Raw genomic sequence first — 20811 nt, 5'->3', positions numbered from 1 at the left:
TCCAGCATGCGACAAAAACTGCTCATACCATTAGGGGACCATGTCCCTTAAAACCCATTCTCCTGTTCTGCAAATGTTTCTTTTTCTGAAGATGACACCAGTGATGCTACAGGTAAGTTGCCTGTACCTGAAGAGGCTGTGTGTGAGAGACAGGTGTACTTTGGTGCCTGTTCAGCCGTGGTTATCTTCATGTTGGATCGACTGAATGTTGCCTGGATTGAAATGTCTGTAGGTTTGGAGCACCACTGCCTGCTCTCATTCCTTTCCTGTTGCTTCCTGGCACAGGGTGAGCACGTGGAAGCAAGGACAGATGGAGAAATTACCTTAATGGCTTTCTTGGATTAGATGTGTTTGGCATGCAGCAGATGTTCTCAGTGGCAAGGCCGTGATGTTCCCCTGGTGGCTTTTTGATGGCTGGGGAGACAGAACATGAGTCATGAAAAATAACCCTTGGTTATACTGGAAGAATATACCATCAAGGTATATGAGAAATGCTCGGGTGCTGTGGTTGCCTAGAGTTTTTGCAGCATTCTTGGAGGATTGGTGTGTGCTGGGCTGTGATGGCTTTGAATTCCCGAATGAGAAACTCACTTGGGTTGTTTGCAATCTTCGGTGTACTTTTTAATTAGATATCTCGGTAGCTGGGGTTTGAGATTCTGTTCCAGATGGTAGAACCATGACAGAGAAAAAGAAAAAAAAATGGAGGAATCAAGGCAAACAAGAGGAATAGAGCCTTTCGAAAAGGCATTTACATCCTTCATTGCAAGCATGCTGTAGACATTTGGAAAGTATTTTGATACAGGTAGAAAATACGAATAGAGAGACCAGGATGGGAATGGAAAGGACATGAAGAAAATAGGGCAGGAAAGAGAAGATAAAGTGAAGGAGAACAAGGAAAGATAAAAGGAAGAAAAAAAAGAAAAGGGAAGAGGTAAAGTGTATAAAGAGTATAGCATAAGGAAACGTAGAACAAATTAGGAAGAAAAGAAGGATTCCACACAAGTCCGAAGAAAGAAATAAAGAACAGTAGAGATTATAAAAGACCTGACCAGCATGCACCGAGTTTGTCTCTAGACACTGAACGGAGCTGGTCCCCAAAAGCCTCCTCCTTTGGTGAGAGCAGCGCGTTCCTGAGCGGAAGCCCCGTAATTATCGCTGATGACTCCGAATTTTATGGTCTCAGAAGGAGCACAGGAGACGACTGGAGAGCTGCCAGCAGGGGTAAAGAAGAGAGAAGGATGGAAGAAGAAGGCAAAGGTAAGAATGAAAACGGAAGGGGAGGAAAGAAGACAGAGAAGAAAGAAGGAAAGAGGCAGAAAAGAGGAGGGGAAATAAAAATTATTCAATAGAGAAAATTGAAGGGAAAAAATATGGAAAGAAATGCAGACGAGAAAGAGGAAGGAAGAAAGAAATGTTTACAAGGAAACAGTAGGCGACAAAGAAAAAGAAGTAAAAGAAAAAGGAAGTACCGTAAGACGAAAAAGCCGAGGAGATGGCCATGAGGGAGCGGAGGCGCGGGCGCTGTGGCGGAGCGTGTGAGGCGGCGGAGCAGCGCACGGTGTCGCTGCAGGCTCAGGAACGGCGTCTCGGCGGCTCCGCCCCGGTGCGGCGGAGAGCCCGGCTGTGAGCGCGGGGGGGCGGCGCGGGCCGGGCAGCAGAGCCGGTGCGTCCGGGCGGCGGCGGGGAGCCGTGCGGGGCCCGTGCCGGGGCCGGCAGCCAGAGCGGCACAGGCGGCGGCGGCGGCGATGGGGGAGCGTTGTTGTGCGGTGGTGCGGGTGCTGGTGCTGCAGGCGGCCTGGGCGCTGTCGGGCGGGCAGGTGCGGTACTCGGTGCCGGAGGAAGCCAAGGCCGGCACGGTGGTGGGCCGTCTGGCGCAGGACCTGGGCCTGGAGGCGGGCGAGGCGGAGGCGCGGCGGCTGCGGCTGGTGGCGCAGGGCCGGCGGGCGAGCGTGGAGGTGAGCGGGGCGAGCGGCGCGCTGCTGGTGAGCTCGCGGCTCGACCGGGAGGAGCTGTGCGGCAAGAGCGCGCCGTGCGCGCTGCGGCTGGAGGTGCTGGTGGAGCGGCCGCTGCGCGTCTTCCATGTGCAGCTGGAGGTCACCGACATCAACGACAATGCCCCCATCTTCCCCGCCGCCCGGAAAAACCTCAGCATCGCGGAGTCATCTCTGCCGGGGTCTCGTTTCCCGCTGGAGGGCGCGTCGGATGCGGATATCGGAGCGAACGCGCAGCTCTCCTATACACTCAGCCCCAGCGAGCACTTCTCTCTGGATTTGCAGCGGAGTGAGGAATACCGAGAATCCCTGTTTCTGGTACTCACCAAACCTCTAGATCGCGAGACGATTCCCGTTCACCGGTTGGTGCTGACGGCGAGTGACGGGGGCCGACCGTCTCTGACGGGCACCATGGAGCTGGTGATCTCGGTGCTGGATGCAAACGACAACGCGCCCCAGTTCAACCAGTCAGTGTATAAAGTGCAGCTGCCAGAGAACACGGACGAAGGGACGCTTGTGGCGCGGGTGAACGCCACGGATCCAGATTTGGGAAGCAATGGTGAATTGATGTTTAGTGCAAGCAATATTTTTCCTGAACAGGGATTAAAAGCTTTTCTTTTAAATGCGAAGACGGGCGAGATCCGTCTCACGGGACCCCTGGACTATGAAGACATCCGTTCATATGAGATACAAATAGAAGCGATAGATAAGGGTACGCCCCCGCTGTCGGGTCACTGCAAGGTGCTGGTGGAGGTGCTGGATGTGAACGACAACGCGCCGGAGGTGTGGGTGACGTCGCTGTCGGTGCCGGTGCCGGAGGACGCGTCGGTGGGGACGGTGGTGGCCCTGCTGAGCGTGTCGGACCGGGTCTCGGGGGCGAACGGTCGCGTGCGGTGCTGGGTGTGGCCGGCGTCGCCGTTCGGTCTGGAGGCGACGTTCGCGGGCTCGTACTCGCTGGTGCTGCGCGAGGCGCTGGACCGGGAGCGGGTGTCGGAGTACGAGGTGGAGGTGCGTGCGGAGGACGGCGGGGCGCCGGCGCTGCGCGGCAGGCGCGGGCTGCGGGTGGCGGTGTCGGACGTGAACGACAACGCGCCGGCGTTCGCGCAGGCCGTGTACACGGTGCTGGCGCGGGAGAACAACGCGGCGGGCGCGGAGCTGGCGCGGCTGTGGGCGCGGGACCCGGACGAGGCGGGCAACGGGCGCGTGAGCTACTCGGTGTGGGAGGGCGGCGTGGGCGGCGGGTGGCGTCCGGCGTCGAGCTACGTGTCGGTGGACGCGGAGAGCGGGCGTCTGTGGGCGCTGCAGCCCTTGGACTACGAGGAGCTGCAGGTGCTGCAGTTCGAGGTGCGTGCGGTGGACGCGGGCGAGCCGCCGCTGTGCGGCAACGCCACGGTGCAGCTGTTCGTGCTGGACGAGAACGACAACGCGCCGGCGCTGCTGCCGCCTGCGGGCTCGGCGCCGGAGGCGGGCGGCGTGGCGGCGAGGCGGCGGCGGCGGCGGCGGCGGCGGGCTCGGTGTCGGTGTCGGGCACGCTGTGGGCGTGGGCGGCGTGGGGGGCGCCGGCGGGGCAGGTGGTGGCGAAGATCCGCGCCGTGGACGCCGACTCGGGCTACAACGCGTGGCTGCGCTACGAGCTGTGGGAGCCGCGGGGCAAGGGCCCGTTCCGCGTGGGGCTCTACAGCGGCGAGGTGAGCACGGCGCGGGCGCTGGAGGAGGCGGACGGCCCTCGCCAGCGGCTGCTGATCGTGGTGCGCGACCACGGCGAGCCGGCGCGCTCGGCCCACGGCCACGCTCAGCGTGTCGCTGGTGGAGGCCGCCGAGGCGGCGCTGGCCGCGGCCGCGGGATCGTCGTCGTCGTCGCGGTCGGCGGCGGGCGCGGAGATGGGCGCTGGTGGCGGCGAGTGGCGGCGACGAACGTGTGGCTGGTGGTGGCCATCTGCGCGGTGTCGAGCCTGTTCCTGCTGGCCGTGGTGCTGTACGGGGCGTCGCGCTGGGCGCCGCGGGCGGCCGTGCTGTCGGGGCCCGGGCCCACGACGCTCGTGTGCGCCAGCGAAGTGGGCAGCTGGTCGTACTCGCAGCGCCACAGCCGGAGCCTGTGCGTGGCGGACGGCGGCGGGCAAGAGCGACCTCATGGTTTTCAGCCCCAACTTCCCTCCGCCGCCGCCCGGCCCCGCGGCCAAGGACACGCAGCCGGAGCCCTCCGCTCTCCTGGACACGGTCCAGTGGCGTTCCCTTGCTCTCCTTTGCCCGTTCACTGACGCCTCTTCCCCTCTCTGCCCCTTCTCTCCCGCCCCCCTTACAGCTGCCTGTTTGGAGCCGGGCTCCGCCCCCGCGGCCACGGGTCGATCCGATGCATGACGAGTTCTTAAGGATGTGAATCGTACCTCTGCCTCTGCCGCCGGAGCCACTCGGCTCTTGCTCGTGTACTGAGGTGGTGAAGGTGGTAGAATGGAAATAAATCAATTAGGGCACTCCGCGGCAGCTTATTATCCGTAGGTGTGGTTTTCTGTTGTAGGTGTGGTTTCTGTTGTAGTGTGAATTTTCCCTTAGAGTGAAATCAATTGTGCATTGCGATTAGAGGTGCCCTGAGGTGTCAGCTTTGCAGAACATGCACATGCTCTCTGATGGGTAGCATTTTCCACTGGACCTTATTTCATGAGTGCAAAGACATGCCGGCTGTGGTGTTCCACAGTTGCCAGGCCTTTTCTGGACAGTCTTGTGTTTAGATTTTCCCAACAAAAATTGACTTCCTCCTCTTTGATTCTGCTCTCTAACAATGTTACACAAGGTTGGGACTTCAGCGTTTTGCAGTCCATGGAAGGATAAGCTGCCACATTTGGTTCTAACGCTAGAGACATTATGAAACGGGAAGATGTGATGTGCCTTTCCCATGATCTATTCCCAAGAATCTCTGCTTAGAATTATTATGTGTTCCAAGTGAGGAGTTTTCTCCAAGGGTAAGTGTTAGAAAGTGGAATTTTCTTTTCCTTGCTCCGCTGTTCCCTGGGTTGTGAATGCGCTTTCCTGGCCGGAAAAGTAGTATGAAACAGGGTGTAGTCTTTTGATGTTGTATCAAAATTTATATCGGCAGCAGTATCACTTCAAACACCGTGGAAATAATCTTTTATAAAAAGAAAGTAAACAAACAATCCAGCAAATAACCCCTACCAACAAAACCCTAACCAATTTCTCCTACACACTCAATATAATCCATTATGGTGTTGTGCTTGTCAGCGTTTTGGTTCTTATCTCAGTGCTTGTAATGAGGTGGTGAGTGCAACGTTTGTCCACTCGACTTCCTCTGCTTGTGCAGTTGAAGCTGGTAGAGATGGTGTGTCCTGTTGTCACACATGGCTTGTACTGATATGTGCAGGTACAGGGCGAGCCCTGCAGAGCGTCCCAGCTCAAGATTTCTGCAGTACAAACTCTCTGTGTTGAACTTGTTTGAGCGCTTGTGCTATGATATTTGGTGTGGTTATCTTGAAGAACAAAATCCATGTATGCTGATTCCAATCCTGTTCTGATCACAGAATCTCTAAGAGCTCTAATATGCAGCTCTGTGCTATTTCCATGTGAGATTGCTAAAATGAAGCAAAGTGTTCATGGTGAGGTTCATGCAGGTGGGAAGAGCCTGCTGAAGGCTGTGTAGTTTGAAGAATTTTGTATGTCCTTTGTGGTGATCATGAGGGAAGGTGAAGAGGTGCCAAGGCCTAGATCCTGTGCAAAGTGGGATTTACAGATGGGACATATTGCTGGAGTTGAGAAATGTTTGATATTTTGGCAGTGATTCTTCGAATGGCAACAAGTAGGGCCTGGACCTGTATGATGGGGAGGGGGAATTTGAGTGGGGAAGAGCGTTGCCTCAGGGGAATGGAGGCGCAGGGTAGAACATAGTCTGTGTCATTGTGGATGAAATGGAGAATGTTTGCTTAGCTGTAAAAGTCTCGTTTACCCATGGCACAGGATAGAGGATGCCAGTGGAAAACATTGAGGAAAAGCCCAGCACACAGGGCTGCTCTTCTGGGATCTTCTCAGGACTCCAGCAGTTTTGCATATCCTCGTGCTCTGTTCTCTGTGGTGTTACTGCCTGTAAAGTTACCTGCAATACATGCCTTTAATTGCTTGTCTTTGTTGTGGAATGTCGTTGTGATGCCATGAAGATTTTTGCCTTTTCTTTTATACCCCTGTTATACCTTTTTACAGCTTCTGTATTCCTAGTGCTTTTCTCCTACATTCTTGGACTTGTTTGTCAAGCTAAGAGACTCAACATTTTAGAAGCTTCGTAGCCGGGGATCAGTGTGTCCCAGAGCCCAAGGTCCTCTCCAGAACATATTCTGTAAACCAAGATAGAGCCATCCAGGGGAAGGTTCCTTGGGGAGGGGGGCTCACTTGAGCCTCTCATTGGGGAATCTTTGATAGATCTGCTAATTAGTAACACCTATAATGTTATACCCAATGTTGGGGGGGGGACAGAGATAGACTCGGCGGGGTGCATCTCAATGCATATGACCTGGACGTGTACACCTAAGGATCCTTAAAATAAATACCAAGGTAAAATCCCTTTTCCCCTTCTAACCGTGTATGACTCTTGATTTTAAGACCAGGAAAAGGCATCAGTTGGACAAACAAAAGCTTTTTGAAATTTGTGTAATTGTGTCAGCTTTCTCAGAACGCTGCCCGAATAATTTCTCTGATCTTGGTGTTGCTAGGGAGGGGAAGAAACTGTGTCCATATTCGAGATATTATCAGACCTGGCATTTCAGTACAGTGGGATGGGTTCCTCTGTTTTCTTCTCTTGTCTGAGAGAGAACACTCACCCTTTTTTCTTCTCTCACATTGGTATAGTGTTGGCAACAGTGGATGAGATGCAGATGGTGAAATATTGGCAGCTGCCAGGTGGCAGGTGTTTAGACAGTAATCCATTGGACTTGGGAAAATTTTTCCACTCTCTCGAGCTGAGGCTGCTGTTGAGAGACTATCACTAACTTTCAGGTGTCCTTCCTGCTTCACCTGTGACAGAAGTGCAAAAGGAAGTACTACTCACTTTCCCTGTTTTTCAAAGCTCTTGATGAATGTGAGTATTTTTTTTCTGTCCAGCATGCGACAAAACTGCTCATACCATTAGGGGACCATGTCCCTTAAAACCCATTCTCCTGTTCTGCAAATGTTTCTTTTTCTGAAGATGACACCAGTGATGCTACAGGTAAGTTGCCTGTACCTGAAGAGGCTGTGTGTGAGAGACAGGTGTACTTTGGTGCCTGTTCAGCCGTGGTATCTTCATGTTGGATCGACTGAATGTTGCCTGGATTGAAATGTCTGTAGGTTTGGAGCACCACTGCCTGCTCTCATTCCTTTCTTGTTGCTTCCTGGCACAGGGTGAGCACATGGAAGCAAGGACAGATGGAGAAATTACCTTAATGGCTTTCTTGGATTAGATGTGTTTGGCATGCAGCAGATGTTCTCAGTGGCAAGGCCGTGATGTTCCCCTGGTGGCTTTTTGATGGCTGGGGAGACAGAACATGAGTCATGAAAAATAACCCTTGGTTATACTGGAAGAATATACCATCAAGGTATATGAGAAATGCTCGGGTGCTGTGGTTGCCTAGAGTTTTTGCAGCATTCTTGGAGGATTGGTGTGCTGGGCTGTGATGGCTTTGAATTCCCGAATGAGAAACTCACTTGGGTTGTTTGCAATCTTCGGTGTACTTTTTAATTAGATATCTCGGTAGCTGGGGTTTGAGATTCTGTTCCAGATGGTAGAACCATGACAGAGAAAAAGAAAAAAAAAATGGAGGAATCAAGGCAAACAAGAGGAATAGAGCCTTTCGAAAAGGCATTTACATCCTTCATTGCAAGCATGCTGTAGACATTTGGAAAGTATTTTGATACAGGTAGAAAATACGAATAGAGAGACCAGGATGGGAATGGAAAAGGACATGAAGAAAATAGGGCAGGAAAGAGAAGATAAAGTGAAGGAGAACAAGGAAAGATAAAAGGAAGAAAAAAAAGAAAAGGGAAGAGGTAAAGTGTATAAAGAGTATAGCATAAGGAAACGTAGAACAAATTAGGAAGAAAAGAAGGATTCCACGCAAGTCCAAAGAAAGAAATAAAGAACAGTAGAGATTATAAAAGACCTGACCAGCATGCACCGAGTTTGTCTCTAGACACTGAACGGAGCTGGTCCCCAAAAGCCTCCCCCTTTGGTGAGAGCAGCGCGTTCCTGAGCGGAAGCCCCGTAATTATCGCTGATGACTCCGAATTTTATGGTCTCAGAAGGAGCACCGGAGGCGACTGGAGAGCTGCCAGCAGGGGTAAAGAAGAGAGAAGGATGGAAGAAGAAGGCAAAGGTAAGAATGAAAACGGAAGGGGAGGAAAGAAGACAGAGAAGAAAGAAGGAAAGAGGCAGAAAAGAGGAGGGGAAATAAAAATTATTCAATAGAGAAAATTGAAGGGAAAAATATGGAAAGAAATGCAGACGAGAAAGAGGAAGGAAGAAAGAAATGTTTACAAGGAAACAGTAGGCGACAAAGAAAAAGAAGTAAAAGAAAAAGGAAGTACCGTAAGACGAAAAAGCCGAGGAGATGGCCATGAGGGAGCGGAGGCGCGGGCGCTGTGGCGGAGCGTGTGAGGCGGCGGAGCAGCGCACGGTGTCGCTGCAGGCTCAGGAACGGCGTCTCGGCGGCTCCGCCCCGTGCGGCGGAGAGCCCGGCTGTGAGCGCGGGGGGGCGGCGCGGGCCGGGCAGCAGAGCCGGTGCGTCCGGGCGGCGGCGGGGAGCCGTGCGGGGCCCGTGCCGGGGCCGGCAGCCAGAGCGGCACAGGCGGCGGCGGCGGCGGCGGCGATGGGGGAGCGTTGTTGTGCGGTGGTGCGGGTGCTGGTGCTGCAGGCGGCCTGGGCGCTGTCGGGCGGGCAGGTGCGGTACTCGGTGCCGGAGGAAGCCAAGGCCGGCACGGTGGTGGGCCGTCTGGCGCAGGACCTGGGCCTGGAGGCGGGCGAGGCGGAGGCGCGGCGGCTGCGGCTGGTGGCGCAGGGCCGGCGGGCGAGCGTGGAGGTGAGCGGGGCGAGCGGCGCGCTGCTGGTGAGCTCGCGGCTCGACCGGGAGGAGCTGTGCGGCAAGAGCGCGCCGTGCGCGCTGCGGCTGGAGGTGCTGGTGGAGCGGCCGCTGCGCGTCTTCCATGTGCAGCTGGAGGTCACCGACATCAACGACAATGCCCCCATCTTCCCCGCCGCCCGGAAAAACCTCAGCATCGCGGAGTCATCTCTGCCGGGGTCTCGTTTCCCGCTGGAGGGCGCGTCGGATGCGGATATCGGAGCGAACGCGCAGCTCTCCTATACACTCAGCCCCAGCGAGCACTTCTCCCTGGATTTACAAAAATCGAATGAGCAAAATGTTGAACCTGAACTCGTTTTAACGAAATCTTTGGACCGCGAGACGATTCCCGTTCACCGGTTGGTGCTGACGGCGAGTGACGGGGGCCGGCCGTCTCTGACGGGCACCATGGAGCTGGTGATCTCAGTTTTTGACGCCAACGACAATGCGCCCCAGTTCAACCAGTCAGTGTATAAAGTGAAGCTACCGGAGAGTGCTGAGGTGGGGACGCTGGTGACGCGGGTGAACGCCACAGACTGGGACGAAGGAAGTAATAGCGAAGTGACCTATACTGTGACTAACTTCCTTCCCCCAAGTGGACGGGATGTGATTTCCGTCAATCCGAATACAGGGGAGATTCACCTCACAGCAGCCCTGGACTTCGAAGAAGTCAGTATATTTGATTTTCGTATTGAAGCAAGAGATAAAGGGACACCTCCACTATCCGGTCACTGCAGCGTGGAACTGGAGGTGCTGGACGTGAACGACAACGCGCCGGAGGTGTGGGTGACGTCGCTGTCGGTGCCGGTGCCGGAGGACGCGTCGGTGGGGACGGTGGTGGCCCTGCTGAGCGTGTCGGACCGGGACTCGGGGGCGAACGGTCGCGTGCGGTGCTGGGTGTGGCCGGCGTCGCCGTTCGGTCTGGAGGCGACGTTCGCGGGCTCGTACTCGCTGGTGCTGCGCGAGGCGCTGGACCGGGAGCGGGTGTCGGAGTACGAGGTGGAGGTGCGTGCGGAGGACGGCGGGGCGCCGGCGCTGCGCGGCAGGCGCGGGCTGCGGGTGGCGGTGTCGGACGTGAACGACAACGCGCCGGCGTTCGCGCAGGCCGTGTACACGGTGCTGGCGCGGGAGAACAACGCGGCGGGCGCGGAGCTGGCGCGGCTGTGGGCGCGGGACCCGGACGAGGCGGGCAACGGGCGCGTGAGCTACTCGGTGTGGGAGGGCGGCGTGGGCGGCGGGTGGCGTCCGGCGTCGAGCTACGTGTCGGTGGACGCGGAGAGCGGGCGTCTGTGGGCGCTGCAGCCCTTGGACTACGAGGAGCTGCAGGTGCTGCAGTTCGAGGTGCGTGCGGTGGACGCGGGCGAGCCGCCGCTGTGCGGCAACGCCACGGTGCAGCTGTTCGTGCTGGACGAGAACGACAACGCGCCGGCGCTGCTGCCGCCTGCGGGCTCGGCGCCGGAGGCGGGCGGCGTGGCGGGCGAGGCGGCGGCGGCGGCGGCGGCGGGCTCGGTGTCGGTGTCGGGCACGCTGTGGGCGTGGGCGGCGTGGGGGGCGCCGGCGGGGCAGGTGGTGGCGAAGATCCGCGCCGTGGACGCCGACTCGGGCTACAACGCGTGGCTGCGCTACGAGCTGTGGGAGCCGCGGGGCAAGGGCCCGTTCCGCGTGGGGCTCTACAGCGGCGAGGTGAGCACGGCGCGGGCGCTGGAGGAGGCGGACGGCCCTCGCCAGCGGCTGCTGATCGTGGTGCGCGACCACGGCGAGCCGGCGCGCTCGGCCACGGCCACGCTCAGCGTGTCGCTGGTGGAGGCCGCCGAGGCGGCGCTGGCCGCGGCCGCGGGATCGTCGTCGTCGCGGTCGGCGGCGGGCGCGGAGATGGGCGCTGGTGCGGCGAGTGCGGCGACGAACGTGTGGCTGGTGGTGGCCATCTGCGCGGTGTCGAGCCTGTTCCTGCTGGCCGTGGTGCTGTACGGGGCGTCGCGCTGGGCGCCGCGGGCGGCCGTGCTGTCGGGGCCCGGGCCCACGACGCTCGTGTGCGCCAGCGAAGTGGGCAGCTGGTCGTACTCGCAGCGCCACAGCCGGAGCCTGTGCGTGGCGGACGGCGCGGGCAAGAGCGACCTCATGGTTTTCAGCCCCAACTTCCCTCCGCCGCCGCCCGGCCCCGCGGCCAAGGACACGCAGCCGGAGCCCTCCGCTCTCCTGGACACGGTCAGTGGCTCTTCCTTTCTCGCTCTGCCCCTTCTCATCCTTCCCTGGGCAGTTGCTGTTTAAAACCGGGCTCCGCCCTCGCGGTGCGGGGGCGGTCCGTGTTTCGTGCTCCTTTACCCTTTGACTGCTGGTTGCATTATTCCTCGTTTTCATGGTCTTTAATGGTCACCGCTGACGATTTTTTATGTCAGTGTTATCTTCTCTCCTTACTGTATTAAGGACGGGAGCTCTACAAAATACTTGAATCTTGGTGCACTCTGTATTTCTGGAAAGTTGAATGGAATATTTTTGTCTTGCAGCATATCGCGAGTCATTCCTTTTTGCTTGCCACTGAGAATGGAGTTTATATATATGTCACTTTGTTCTCTATTACGTAATTTTAGAACCTTCAGTGGCTGTTTCAGACTCCGTCACATTCTGTCTTAAAGCCTCATCTCTTTTCTTGTCTACTCAGCCTTGTAGTCCCCTGCATTGAAAATATTTTGCCATTTTCCTGACTAGGTCTTCAGAGTCATCAATTCTTTCTGCAGTTCTTTTCAGCAGACCTGTATTTTATAACTCTACTCCATAGGGTGATATCTCCTGTAATCTTTGGTACATCACTGTCCATGACTTTCTGGATCCCCTCATGAGTTATTAAATGGAACAATTCCTGATAAAGGTCTCTGCCTGTCTGCAGTGTTTACCTTACCTTGCTGGTGTCATTAGGTCTGGTTTTCCTGTCATCTGTGTAGTTAATCACAACTCTGAGTGCCTCTTCCAGTCTACTTTCATTTTGAAGGGAGTATCTTCACTTGCCTACATTTCCCTGTCGTACAGGTGGGGCAGTTCTAATGAATTTCTTGCTTTTGACTGCTGTAAGTTGCTGTTTTCCTGTCTTTTCTTACTCAGAAGTCTGACCTCCTTTTTGATTCACCTCTGAAACAGAAATCATGTAACGTTCTTGCCTCTTCACCTTGCATGGCATATATTAGTTTGTGAGGTACTACAGAATTACTAAAGACATGAAAAAGACAGATGCATTTCATGTTTCCCCCTTCTAAGTATGATTTAAATGCACTTTCTAATGTAAGGTACTTAATTGCAGAAGAACACGAACCAAAGTAGATGTCAAAATGTGCAGCCATAGTGCTAGACCAAGAAAGACATATTGGTAGAGGACTTGGTTTTCATGGATTAATGTATTTGTAGAAGCACCTCAGTTTGGTTTCTGACTTGGGTAGTTCCATGTACCCAGCAGTTGTAGGCGTTGTATTTCTAGGATGTTGTGGGGTTTTAACATTAATTTATTTGTGTTTACTTAATTTAATTTTATTATTCCCTTCCCTGAGAATACTTTAAAAAATAAACTGATTTTTTTTTGTTTCAATTTGTGCTTTCCTTATGATGATCATGTGAATATGAACATGGATGACGCTTGAAAGTCCCGATTTCCACACAGAGTGATTTAGCTTGTCTTTGTCAGGAGATGTGTTGGCAATCGTGAGTGAAAGCTATGCTCCCAAATAATGCAAATAATTCAGGATCTGTGCCTCTTGCCATCACTGTGGTTCACTGCCTTGTAGTCTCTTAAGGTCAATTTTACTTCGAGAGAATGCTGTGAAGCTTCAGGCTTCATTTGTTTCTGCCTTCGTAGAAATGGACACAGAAATACTGGCAATACAGCTGGGATTTGAGAGGATGGAAAAAACCCTGTTTGCTTTCTCAGTCCTGCTTCCCTGAAATTTTGAAGAATGATCCTTGAACATGGGCCTGACAACGGATACCTAGAAATAAATCAAGATAGCTGTTAGAATAGCAACAGGTGTAGTTAAAAATTATCTACTGAGGCACCTACATGGACTTTTTTAGCATTTGGTATGTTCCATTATTTTACCTCGGGGTGCATAATTAATTCTTCCTATGGTAGAGCCAGCAACTCACTACTGTGTGAAATCATCCGATTTGTGCTACTGCCTGGCCTACATGGCAGGGTAGCAGAAAATGCTGTAGCTGTGCAGAGAAGAGGCTCTGATGTATTTATGTCAGTAGATGAGGTGGGAGCCTGGGAACATGTTACAAAATGAACTGTGGCTTGCCAGAACAGTGGTGCAAACCTCTTGTCTTGTCTTCAGTTGTGTCATGGCTGGATGACTGTGCTGTGTCCTGCAGCAGCTCATCTCCATCGGTAATGGACACATTGTTTTGCCATACTGTGAGTGCCTACCTGCCTAAAAATGATAACCAAGACCTCGATCTTCATTGTGCAGCTACACGTGGGGGATAAAACTTATGAGAAATACTTTACTGATACGTAAAGATGAGAGAGTTCAGGTTCCCTGAGCTATTTCACCCTTGTGAGTTGATTTCTGCTCTGTTAATTTCTGGTTATGTTTAGAATATCGAGTTAGGGAGTCGCTGATGGAGTTAAAACTCTTTGGAATTGGTATGTGCTGATGCTTTACTCGGTTGGAACTATACTTCAGAAGGCAAAACAGTCCTGCTATGGACAGACACAGGTACTCTTTGTAATGTGATGGGTTTACTGTATTATTTACTCTACAAAATCCAAGGAGAGTGTGTGGGATTGCTCAGCTACATCCCTGTCACGAAGCCATGAAAAGGTAAGCAATTTCTGTTAGTTTCTAGCATTCCTGGACTAGACCCAAATATATTACATGTGAATCTGTGTCTTCCGAAGACCTGAGTACTTTCTGCAGATGGAAGATCGAGGATATAGTCTTCTTCTGTAGAGGAAAGAGCTGAAATATCTTCAAGAAGAAAACATAAATGAGGGAATTGAGTTATGGCTCCTCAGGAATACGGGAAGATAAAGTCCGGAGATGAGAAGTGGGGTAGGCTTTATGCAGTGAAGATACTCCTAGGTATGATTCCTGGATTAATACAGGCGTTCAATTATTATGTACATTTTGGCAAGTGTACTTCTCAATTAAAGTACCTTAAGGAAGGAGAAAATGAAGAGGAGAGGAGAAGGAGAAGAGGAGGAGAAGGGGAGGAGACAAAAGAACCAACTATTACCGCTGCGGAGGAAGGCAATGTTCGGAAGGGAAATCGCGGAGCGCGTTGGCCGAGCGGGCGGAGCCACGGCAAGTCCATCCCCGCACGGAGCCGCTGCGGCGGCGGGAGGAGGGCTGCGAGCGGCCGCTCACGGAAGGACCGCGGCCGGACACCAGATGCCGCTGTTGGCCCGCGAAGGCGCCGTGAGACACGGGAGTGCGGCAGCTCCTCCCCGACTCGCGGTCACGGTGCCGTCAGCGGGAGGAAGGATGCGGTGGACCGGCCCGGGCGGGGCGCCGAGAAAGCGGAGCGGCGTCCCGCTCCTGCCACGGAACCCTTAAGGCGACAGTCCGGGCGGCGGCGGGGAGCCGGGCAGGGACCTGTGCGGGGCCAGAGGCGATAGCGATGGGGGAGCGTTGTTGTGCGGTGGTGCGGGTGCTGGTGCTGCAGGCGGCCTGGGCGCTGTCGGGCGGGCAGGTGCGGTACTCGGTGCCGGAGGAAGCCAAGGCCGGCACGGTGGTGGGCCGTCTGGCGCAGGACCTGGGCCTGGAGGCGGGCGAGGCGGAGGCGCGGCGGCTGCGGCTTGGTGGCGCAGGGCCGGCGGGCGAGCGTGGAGGTGAGCGGGGCGAGCGGCGCGCTGCTGGTGAGCTCGCGGCTCGACCGGGAGGAGCTGTGCGGCAAGAGCGCGCCGTGCGCGCTGCGGCTGGAGGTGCTGGTGGAGCGGCCGCTGCGCGTCTTCCATGTGCAGCTGGAGGTCACCGACATCAACGACAATGCCCCCGTCTTCCGTGTGAACGAGGAAGCCCTTAACATCGCGGAGTCATCTCTGCCGGGGTCTCGTTTCCCGCTGGAGGGCGCGTCGGATGCGGATATCGGAGCGAACGCGCAGCTCTCCTATACACTCAGCCCCAGCGAGTATTTCAGTCTCGACCATCAGGGGAATAATGACAAGAGCGCATCTTTAGGTCTTATTTTAACGAAAGCTTTGGACCGCGAGACGATTCCCGTTCACCGGTTGGTGCTGACGGCGAGTGACGGGGGCCGGCCATCTCTGACGGGCACGATGGAGCTGGTGATCTCGGTGCTGGATGCAAACGACAATGCGCCCCAGTTCAACCAGTCAGTGTATAAAGTTAAAATCTTAGAGGGTTCAGAGCTCGGGACTCTGTTAGTCACGCTTAGTGCCACAGATCCTGACGAAGGGATCAATAGCGATATTATATATTTATTTAGTAGACATGTCAGTACAAAAGTTAAAGAAATGTTCACTATCGATGAAAACAAAGGAGAAATCAGTCTTCAAGGCAAGTTAGACTATGAAGAAATAGATAGTTACGAGATCCCTGTAGAAGCAAGAGACAAAGGCTCCCCCCCGCTGTCGGGTCACTGCAAGGTGCTGGTGGAGGTGCTGGACGTGAACGACAACGCGCCGGAGGTGTGGGTGACGTCGCTGTCGGTGCCGGTGCCGGAGGACGCGTCGGTGGGGACGGTGGTGGCCCTGCTGAGCGTGTCGGACCGGGACTCGGGGGCGAACGGTCGCGTGCGGTGCTGGGTGTGGCCGGCGTCGCCGTTCGGTCTGGAGGCGACGTTCGCGGGCTCGTACTCGCTGGTGCTGCGCGAGGCGCTGGACCGGGAGCGGGTGTCGGAGTACGAGGTGGAGGTGCGTGCGGAGGACGGCGGGGCGCCGGCGCTGCGCGGCAGGCGCGGGCTGCGGGTGGCGGTGTCGGACGTGAACGACAACGCGCCGGCGTTCGCGCAGGCCGTGTACACGGTGCTGGCGCGGGAGAACAACGCGGCGGGCGCGGAGCTGGCGCGGCTGTGGGCGCGGGACCCGGACGAGGCGGGCAACGGGCGCGTGAGCTACTCGGTGTGGGAGGGCGGCGTGGGCGGCGGGTGGCGTCCGGCGTCGAGCTACGTGTCGGTGGACGCGGAGAGCGGGCGTCTGTGGGCGCTGCAGCCCTTGGACTACGAGGAGCTGCAGGTGCTGGCAGTTCGAGGTGCGTGCGGTGGACGCGGGCGAGCCGCCGCTGTGCGGCAACGCCACGGTGCAGCTGTTCGTGCTGGACGAGAACGACAACGCGCCGGCGCTGCTGCCGCCTGCGGGCTCGGCGCCGGAGGCGGGCGGCGTGGCGGGCGAGGCGGCGGCGGCGGCGGCGGCGGGCTCGGTGTCGGTGTCGGGCACGCTGTGGGCGTGGGCGGCGTGGGGGCGCCGGCGGGGCAGGTGGTGGCGAAGATCCGCGCCGTGGACGCCGACTCGGGCTACAACGCGTGGCTGCGCTACGAGCTGTGGGAGCCGCGGGGCAAGGGCCCGTTCCGCGTGGGGCTCTACAGCGGCGAGGTGAGCACGGCGCGGGCGCTGGAGGAGGCGGACGGCCCTCGCCAGCGGCTGCTGATCGTGGTGCGCGACCACGGCGAGCCGGCGCGCTCGGCCACGGCCACGCTCAGCGTGTCGCTGGTGGAGGCCGCCGAGGCGGCGCTGGCCGCGGCCGCGGGATCGTCGTCGTCGCGGTCGGCGGCGGGCGCGGAGATGGGCGCTGGTGCGGCGAGTGCGGCGACGAACGTGTGGCTGGTGGTGGCCATCTGCGCGGTGTCGAGCCTGTTCCTGCTGGCCGTGGTGCTGTACGGGGCGTCGCGCTGGGCGCCGCGGGCGGCCGTGCTGTCGGGGCCCGGGCCCACGACGCTCGTGTGCGCCAGCGAAGTGGGCAGCTGGTCGTACTCGCAGCGCCACAGCCGGAGCCTGTGCGTGGCGGACGGCGCGGGCAAGAGCGACCTCATGGTTTTCAGCCCCAACTTCCCTCCGCCGCCGCCCGGCCCCGCTGCAGAAAACGGTTCTGCTGGAAAGGGGCCATCTCTCTCCCCTCTTGCTTCAAGCCTGGTAAGAGTCTTCGAAAACTTTTGTTTTAATTTCTGTCTCTTCCGTCGTACTATTTATGTAATACATGGATCTTCGATGGGTTAAAACACCTTTACTGTGGCAAGAGTTTTAGGATGAATTCCTAGCTTTGTAGTGTGGTGGATGTAGACGTAATGATCTGCTTTAGACATGCGTGTTCATATTTTGAAATTTCATTGTCTCAGTACGTGGATGCCTCTCAAAATTTCCAGGTCTTTATTTTTCTTTTTTCCTCGTTATTATTATTATTTTTTTTTAATGCCGACTAGTCGTCAAATTACAATCCTAGGTGTTAGGGGATATTTTATTTTCCTGTTTTAGGCGCCTTTCAACCTGTGCGTTATTCAGTAGTTTAATACCTCCCTCAAGATGAATGTAATTCTATCTTTGAACCAGGTGTGTTTACGCCTGATTTGATGTGTTCATTTGCGCCGAGACACTCGTTGGTTTTTTGATTTAGCAGCTTTCTGATTGGTGGGACTTGCCACTCTTGAGAAGGTGAAATGCATGAGTTGATAATTATGGGGTGGACTGAGCGGATGAAATTTTGGTGGAGGTTGTGAGTGCTGTTCTGTCTCTGGAAGTCCATCTGGAAAATGTGTGCCTGTGTGGGGGTGGAATTAAGTAAAATCCAGGATGCTTTGTGAACAAATTTAGAACTGTTTCAGGGAGGGGGTGCTCATCGGCCATTCCCACGACCTGATCTCATTCTTTGCAGTGATGTGGCGTCTCTTTTATCCCATCTGTACAGAAGTGCGCTGTGGAAAGAAGAGTCCAAACTTGGTAGGAGTGGAGAGAGGCAGGAAATTGGTTAAGGGAAAATTATAACGGAATATTTCTATGTGTGGTGTTCAATAGTTCAGGGATGGTAGGTTGAAAGCTTTTGGTTCTCCCAGCAGTAGAGCAGAAAAAACCAATAAAACACAGTTTCCACAGTAGTTTCTTCATCGATTTCCCGGCGCGGGGAGCGATGGTTTAATTACCAGGTTGTTTTCAAAATTATTTTTAAGCTGATCTTGTCCATGCGCTGATGGCACTGAATTGACTCGGTTCTCATCTCGGCCGGCTTCAAAGCACTCTTTGAGATAAGACATTAGGGTCATGTTCAGTGTTTCTTGTTCAGTGTCAGAAAATTAAAGCAATTTTTAAAGGAAAAAGAGAAGATCTTTTCTATCTCATTTAATTTACTCTATAGTTTAAAAGCGAAGTGTGTAAAGCTGCCGCGGTAATAAGAACAAACAGTACTCATATAATTTCGTGTTATGCATTCAATTCAACTGGTTAACCCCCATATTTTTAAGACACAGTGATGTCTGTAAACGCGGTGTTTTTATTTTGACAGCGTACACTTGGTTGGGTTTTGAGCTGATAGAGCTCTCTAGAGGAAGGACACGGACTGAAGAACTTAAATGACAAGTCGTTATTTCCAAAACTACGAGGATGGTTCTTATAGGTGTACCGAAAACAGCAACGAAATTTGAAAACTTCATGTCCTTTTCGGAAAGTATCGTAGGAAGGGGTTATCTCTCGTGGAGCCATAGAAAAGCATGTGAATGAAAATTTGAATTGAAAATCCCATTATTTTCTCTTTTCTTCTCTTAGATCCCTTGGTACCGGCTTTACGTTTGAGTTCTTTGTGTATTTGCTGGGGATTGTTTATTTAGTCTCCTTTGATCGGGAACGGGAGTCGTGTGCTGAAGGGGAGTGGGTCATCATCACTTAACTATGTGTGAACCACCTTCACTTGAGAGTAGCAAGGTTTACCCCAGCGCTGTAGAACTGTCACTTCTTTCCTTTATTCACATGGATGTGATGGAACCACGATTTTCTAAAGGCAAAACTTCTATTTTAAGCTTATAAACAGATTTAACGATCTCTGTAGAAGACGGAGAAACAGCATTTGCTGGTTGTCCAGGTGTGGGAAGGGACTCGTTTCTTTGGGTTATGATTAAGGGCGATGTGGGGTCTCTTAGTGCCGATCGTTTGGGGCAGGAGAGGATTTGGCTTCTGTTCGGTTCCCCTTGGGTTCTCTGACTGTAGTAAAGAATTGAAGATCTTTTCGGGGTTTGTTATAGACGTACACAGTCAAGAAAGTATTTTAATATTTCTGTTAGAAACATAAAGCACTCTTAACTTTAAAAACACCTCGTGGATGCTTTTACTTCGTGGTATAGTCTGGGCAGGAGCCGTTAACAGAAGGCTCTAGAATAAACGATGCCAATTTCGTACAGAGCTGGCAGTCGCTGCAAGCGCAGGCTCTGCTTGCCGCCGCACATCGTTCTGGAGAGTGATGCTGATTAACGCGATGTTATCAGACACAGTGCAATCCTGGCAGCAGAGGCGGGGCTGGCAGCCGGGAGCGCTGCCGAGCGCTTCTGCGGTGGTTCCGGGAGCGGGAGAGGCGGAGGGGAAGCGGCTGCAGCGCCTGCTCCGCCGTGGTGGCCGGAGGCTGTTTTGCAGCATCCGAACGGGATTTTATAGACAGGGAAATGCCCGGCACGGCTGCCTCGGAGGAGTTGTCAGAGACTCCGAGTGCTCGGCTCGGAGCCGCTCTGCCGCACGAGCGGGACTGAGCCCCCGCACCCGCTGTCGCTGGTGTCCTCCCCGGCAGCTTCCGTCAAGTCCGGTGGTCTCTGACTGGGGGTCAAGAGACCGATCTGCGTCCTCGTGTTAAAGAGACGAGTTCTTGCCTGCGATATACTGAGCAGCATGTAGTGGGGTCCCTGTTTCTGTGGCTTGATGCCGGCAATGAGGATTTTAGTGAGAATCTAGAAATCGTCTGCATGTGAGGGAGGTTGTTATTCCGAGCTCCTGATAGCTAAAAGTCGTCTCTGCTCCCGCGTCCCCAAGGAGCAGCTGCGAGCTTTTTGAAGGGCATCCTGACACCACTGCTCGCTCTGCCAGCAGGCACAGCCTGCCTGGGCAAAGAAGAGGGGCTCAGAGCTGCCGGGAAAAAAGCAGATCAGCCCGGCGGTGCTGCCAAAAGTTCTGTCCGTCCCGTCCGTCGGGAGAAGCGCGGGGCTGAGAGCGAGCGTGGGGTGGGGGGCGCCCGCAGGGTACAGCCGGGATGCCTGCCGCAGCTCCCGAGCAGGAGGAGCCCGGTGTTTCGGGTCGCCGGGGCACCACCGTCCTTCCTCTCGTGTGAAAGGTGATAACGGGGTCCTTGCACCTCCGTCGGCGGCTCCGCGCTGGTGATTTGGCTCGGTCCGAAGTCCGGTCGTCCTTCGTTCGCAGGCAGACCCTCTTTATTGTCGGGTTCTCATTACTGTGCGAGCTTTTCATGTGGTCCTTCCAGGCGGCGGTGAGGGCTGGAGCTGCCCTCCGGGGACAGCTGCCGCCGCACGGAGCTTATCGATTTCCTTGGGAGGAGAAGCAGCAGAGCTGTTGTTCTGTCCGTTCTCCTTCACGGATTCCCCTGCTGTCTCCCGCTGAAGTGCTGTGCCCTAATTTAGCACCAATGGGCGCCCCTCAGTTCTGGTGAGCGCCCCTGGGATTTTCCCAAGCCCCAGTATCGAGCAGGACGTGTCCTGCAAACCTCCGTCGAAGTCACCGCCTTAGATGCATTGCCCGCGGAAACAGCGCCTTTAAATCATCGCTGACGAAATGATGATGTTCAAACACGAGTGTCCCTTCGTGT

At 55.1% G+C, this 20811-nt stretch overlaps 3 protein-coding genes across 3 annotated transcripts in view; all 3 read left to right on the top strand.

The window, feature by feature from the left end:
* Nucleotides 1-1409: 1409 nt before the first annotated feature.
* On the top strand, nucleotides 1410-4349 carry LOC120410755 (protocadherin alpha-2-like). Its single transcript, XM_039559858.1, is given in 5 exon segments — nucleotides 1410-3471; nucleotides 3474-3772; nucleotides 3774-3888; nucleotides 3891-4104; nucleotides 4106-4349. Coding segments are annotated over 5 exon segments (2598 nt in total). The 5' UTR covers nucleotides 1410-1745.
* Nucleotides 4350-8763: 4414 nt separating this feature from the next.
* The window catches only part of LOC104693510 (protocadherin alpha-C2), a 92297-nt gene continuing 80249 nt past the window's right edge, over nucleotides 8764-20811 (top strand). Inside the window, exon 1 of the mRNA XM_039559909.1 lies at nucleotides 8764-11284. Within this exon, the coding sequence (XP_039415843.1) occupies nucleotides 8831-11284 (2454 nt within the window). The 5' untranslated portion in view covers nucleotides 8764-8830. The remainder of the gene's footprint in view (nucleotides 11285-20811) is intronic.
* On the top strand, nucleotides 11291-19747 carry LOC120410720 (protocadherin alpha-6-like). The gene is given in 3 exon segments (XM_039559517.1): nucleotides 11291-14863; nucleotides 14865-17156; nucleotides 19496-19747. Coding segments are annotated over 3 exon segments (2721 nt in total). The 5' UTR covers nucleotides 11291-14686.

This window comes from Corvus cornix, chromosome 13 (assembly GCF_000738735.6).
Source record: "Corvus cornix cornix isolate S_Up_H32 chromosome 13, ASM73873v5, whole genome shotgun sequence".
In the NCBI taxonomy this organism is placed as follows: Eukaryota; Metazoa; Chordata; class Aves; order Passeriformes; family Corvidae; genus Corvus; species Corvus cornix.
Note: the sequence above shows the minus strand (reverse complement) of the source record. Positions and strands in the feature narration are given on the sequence as shown.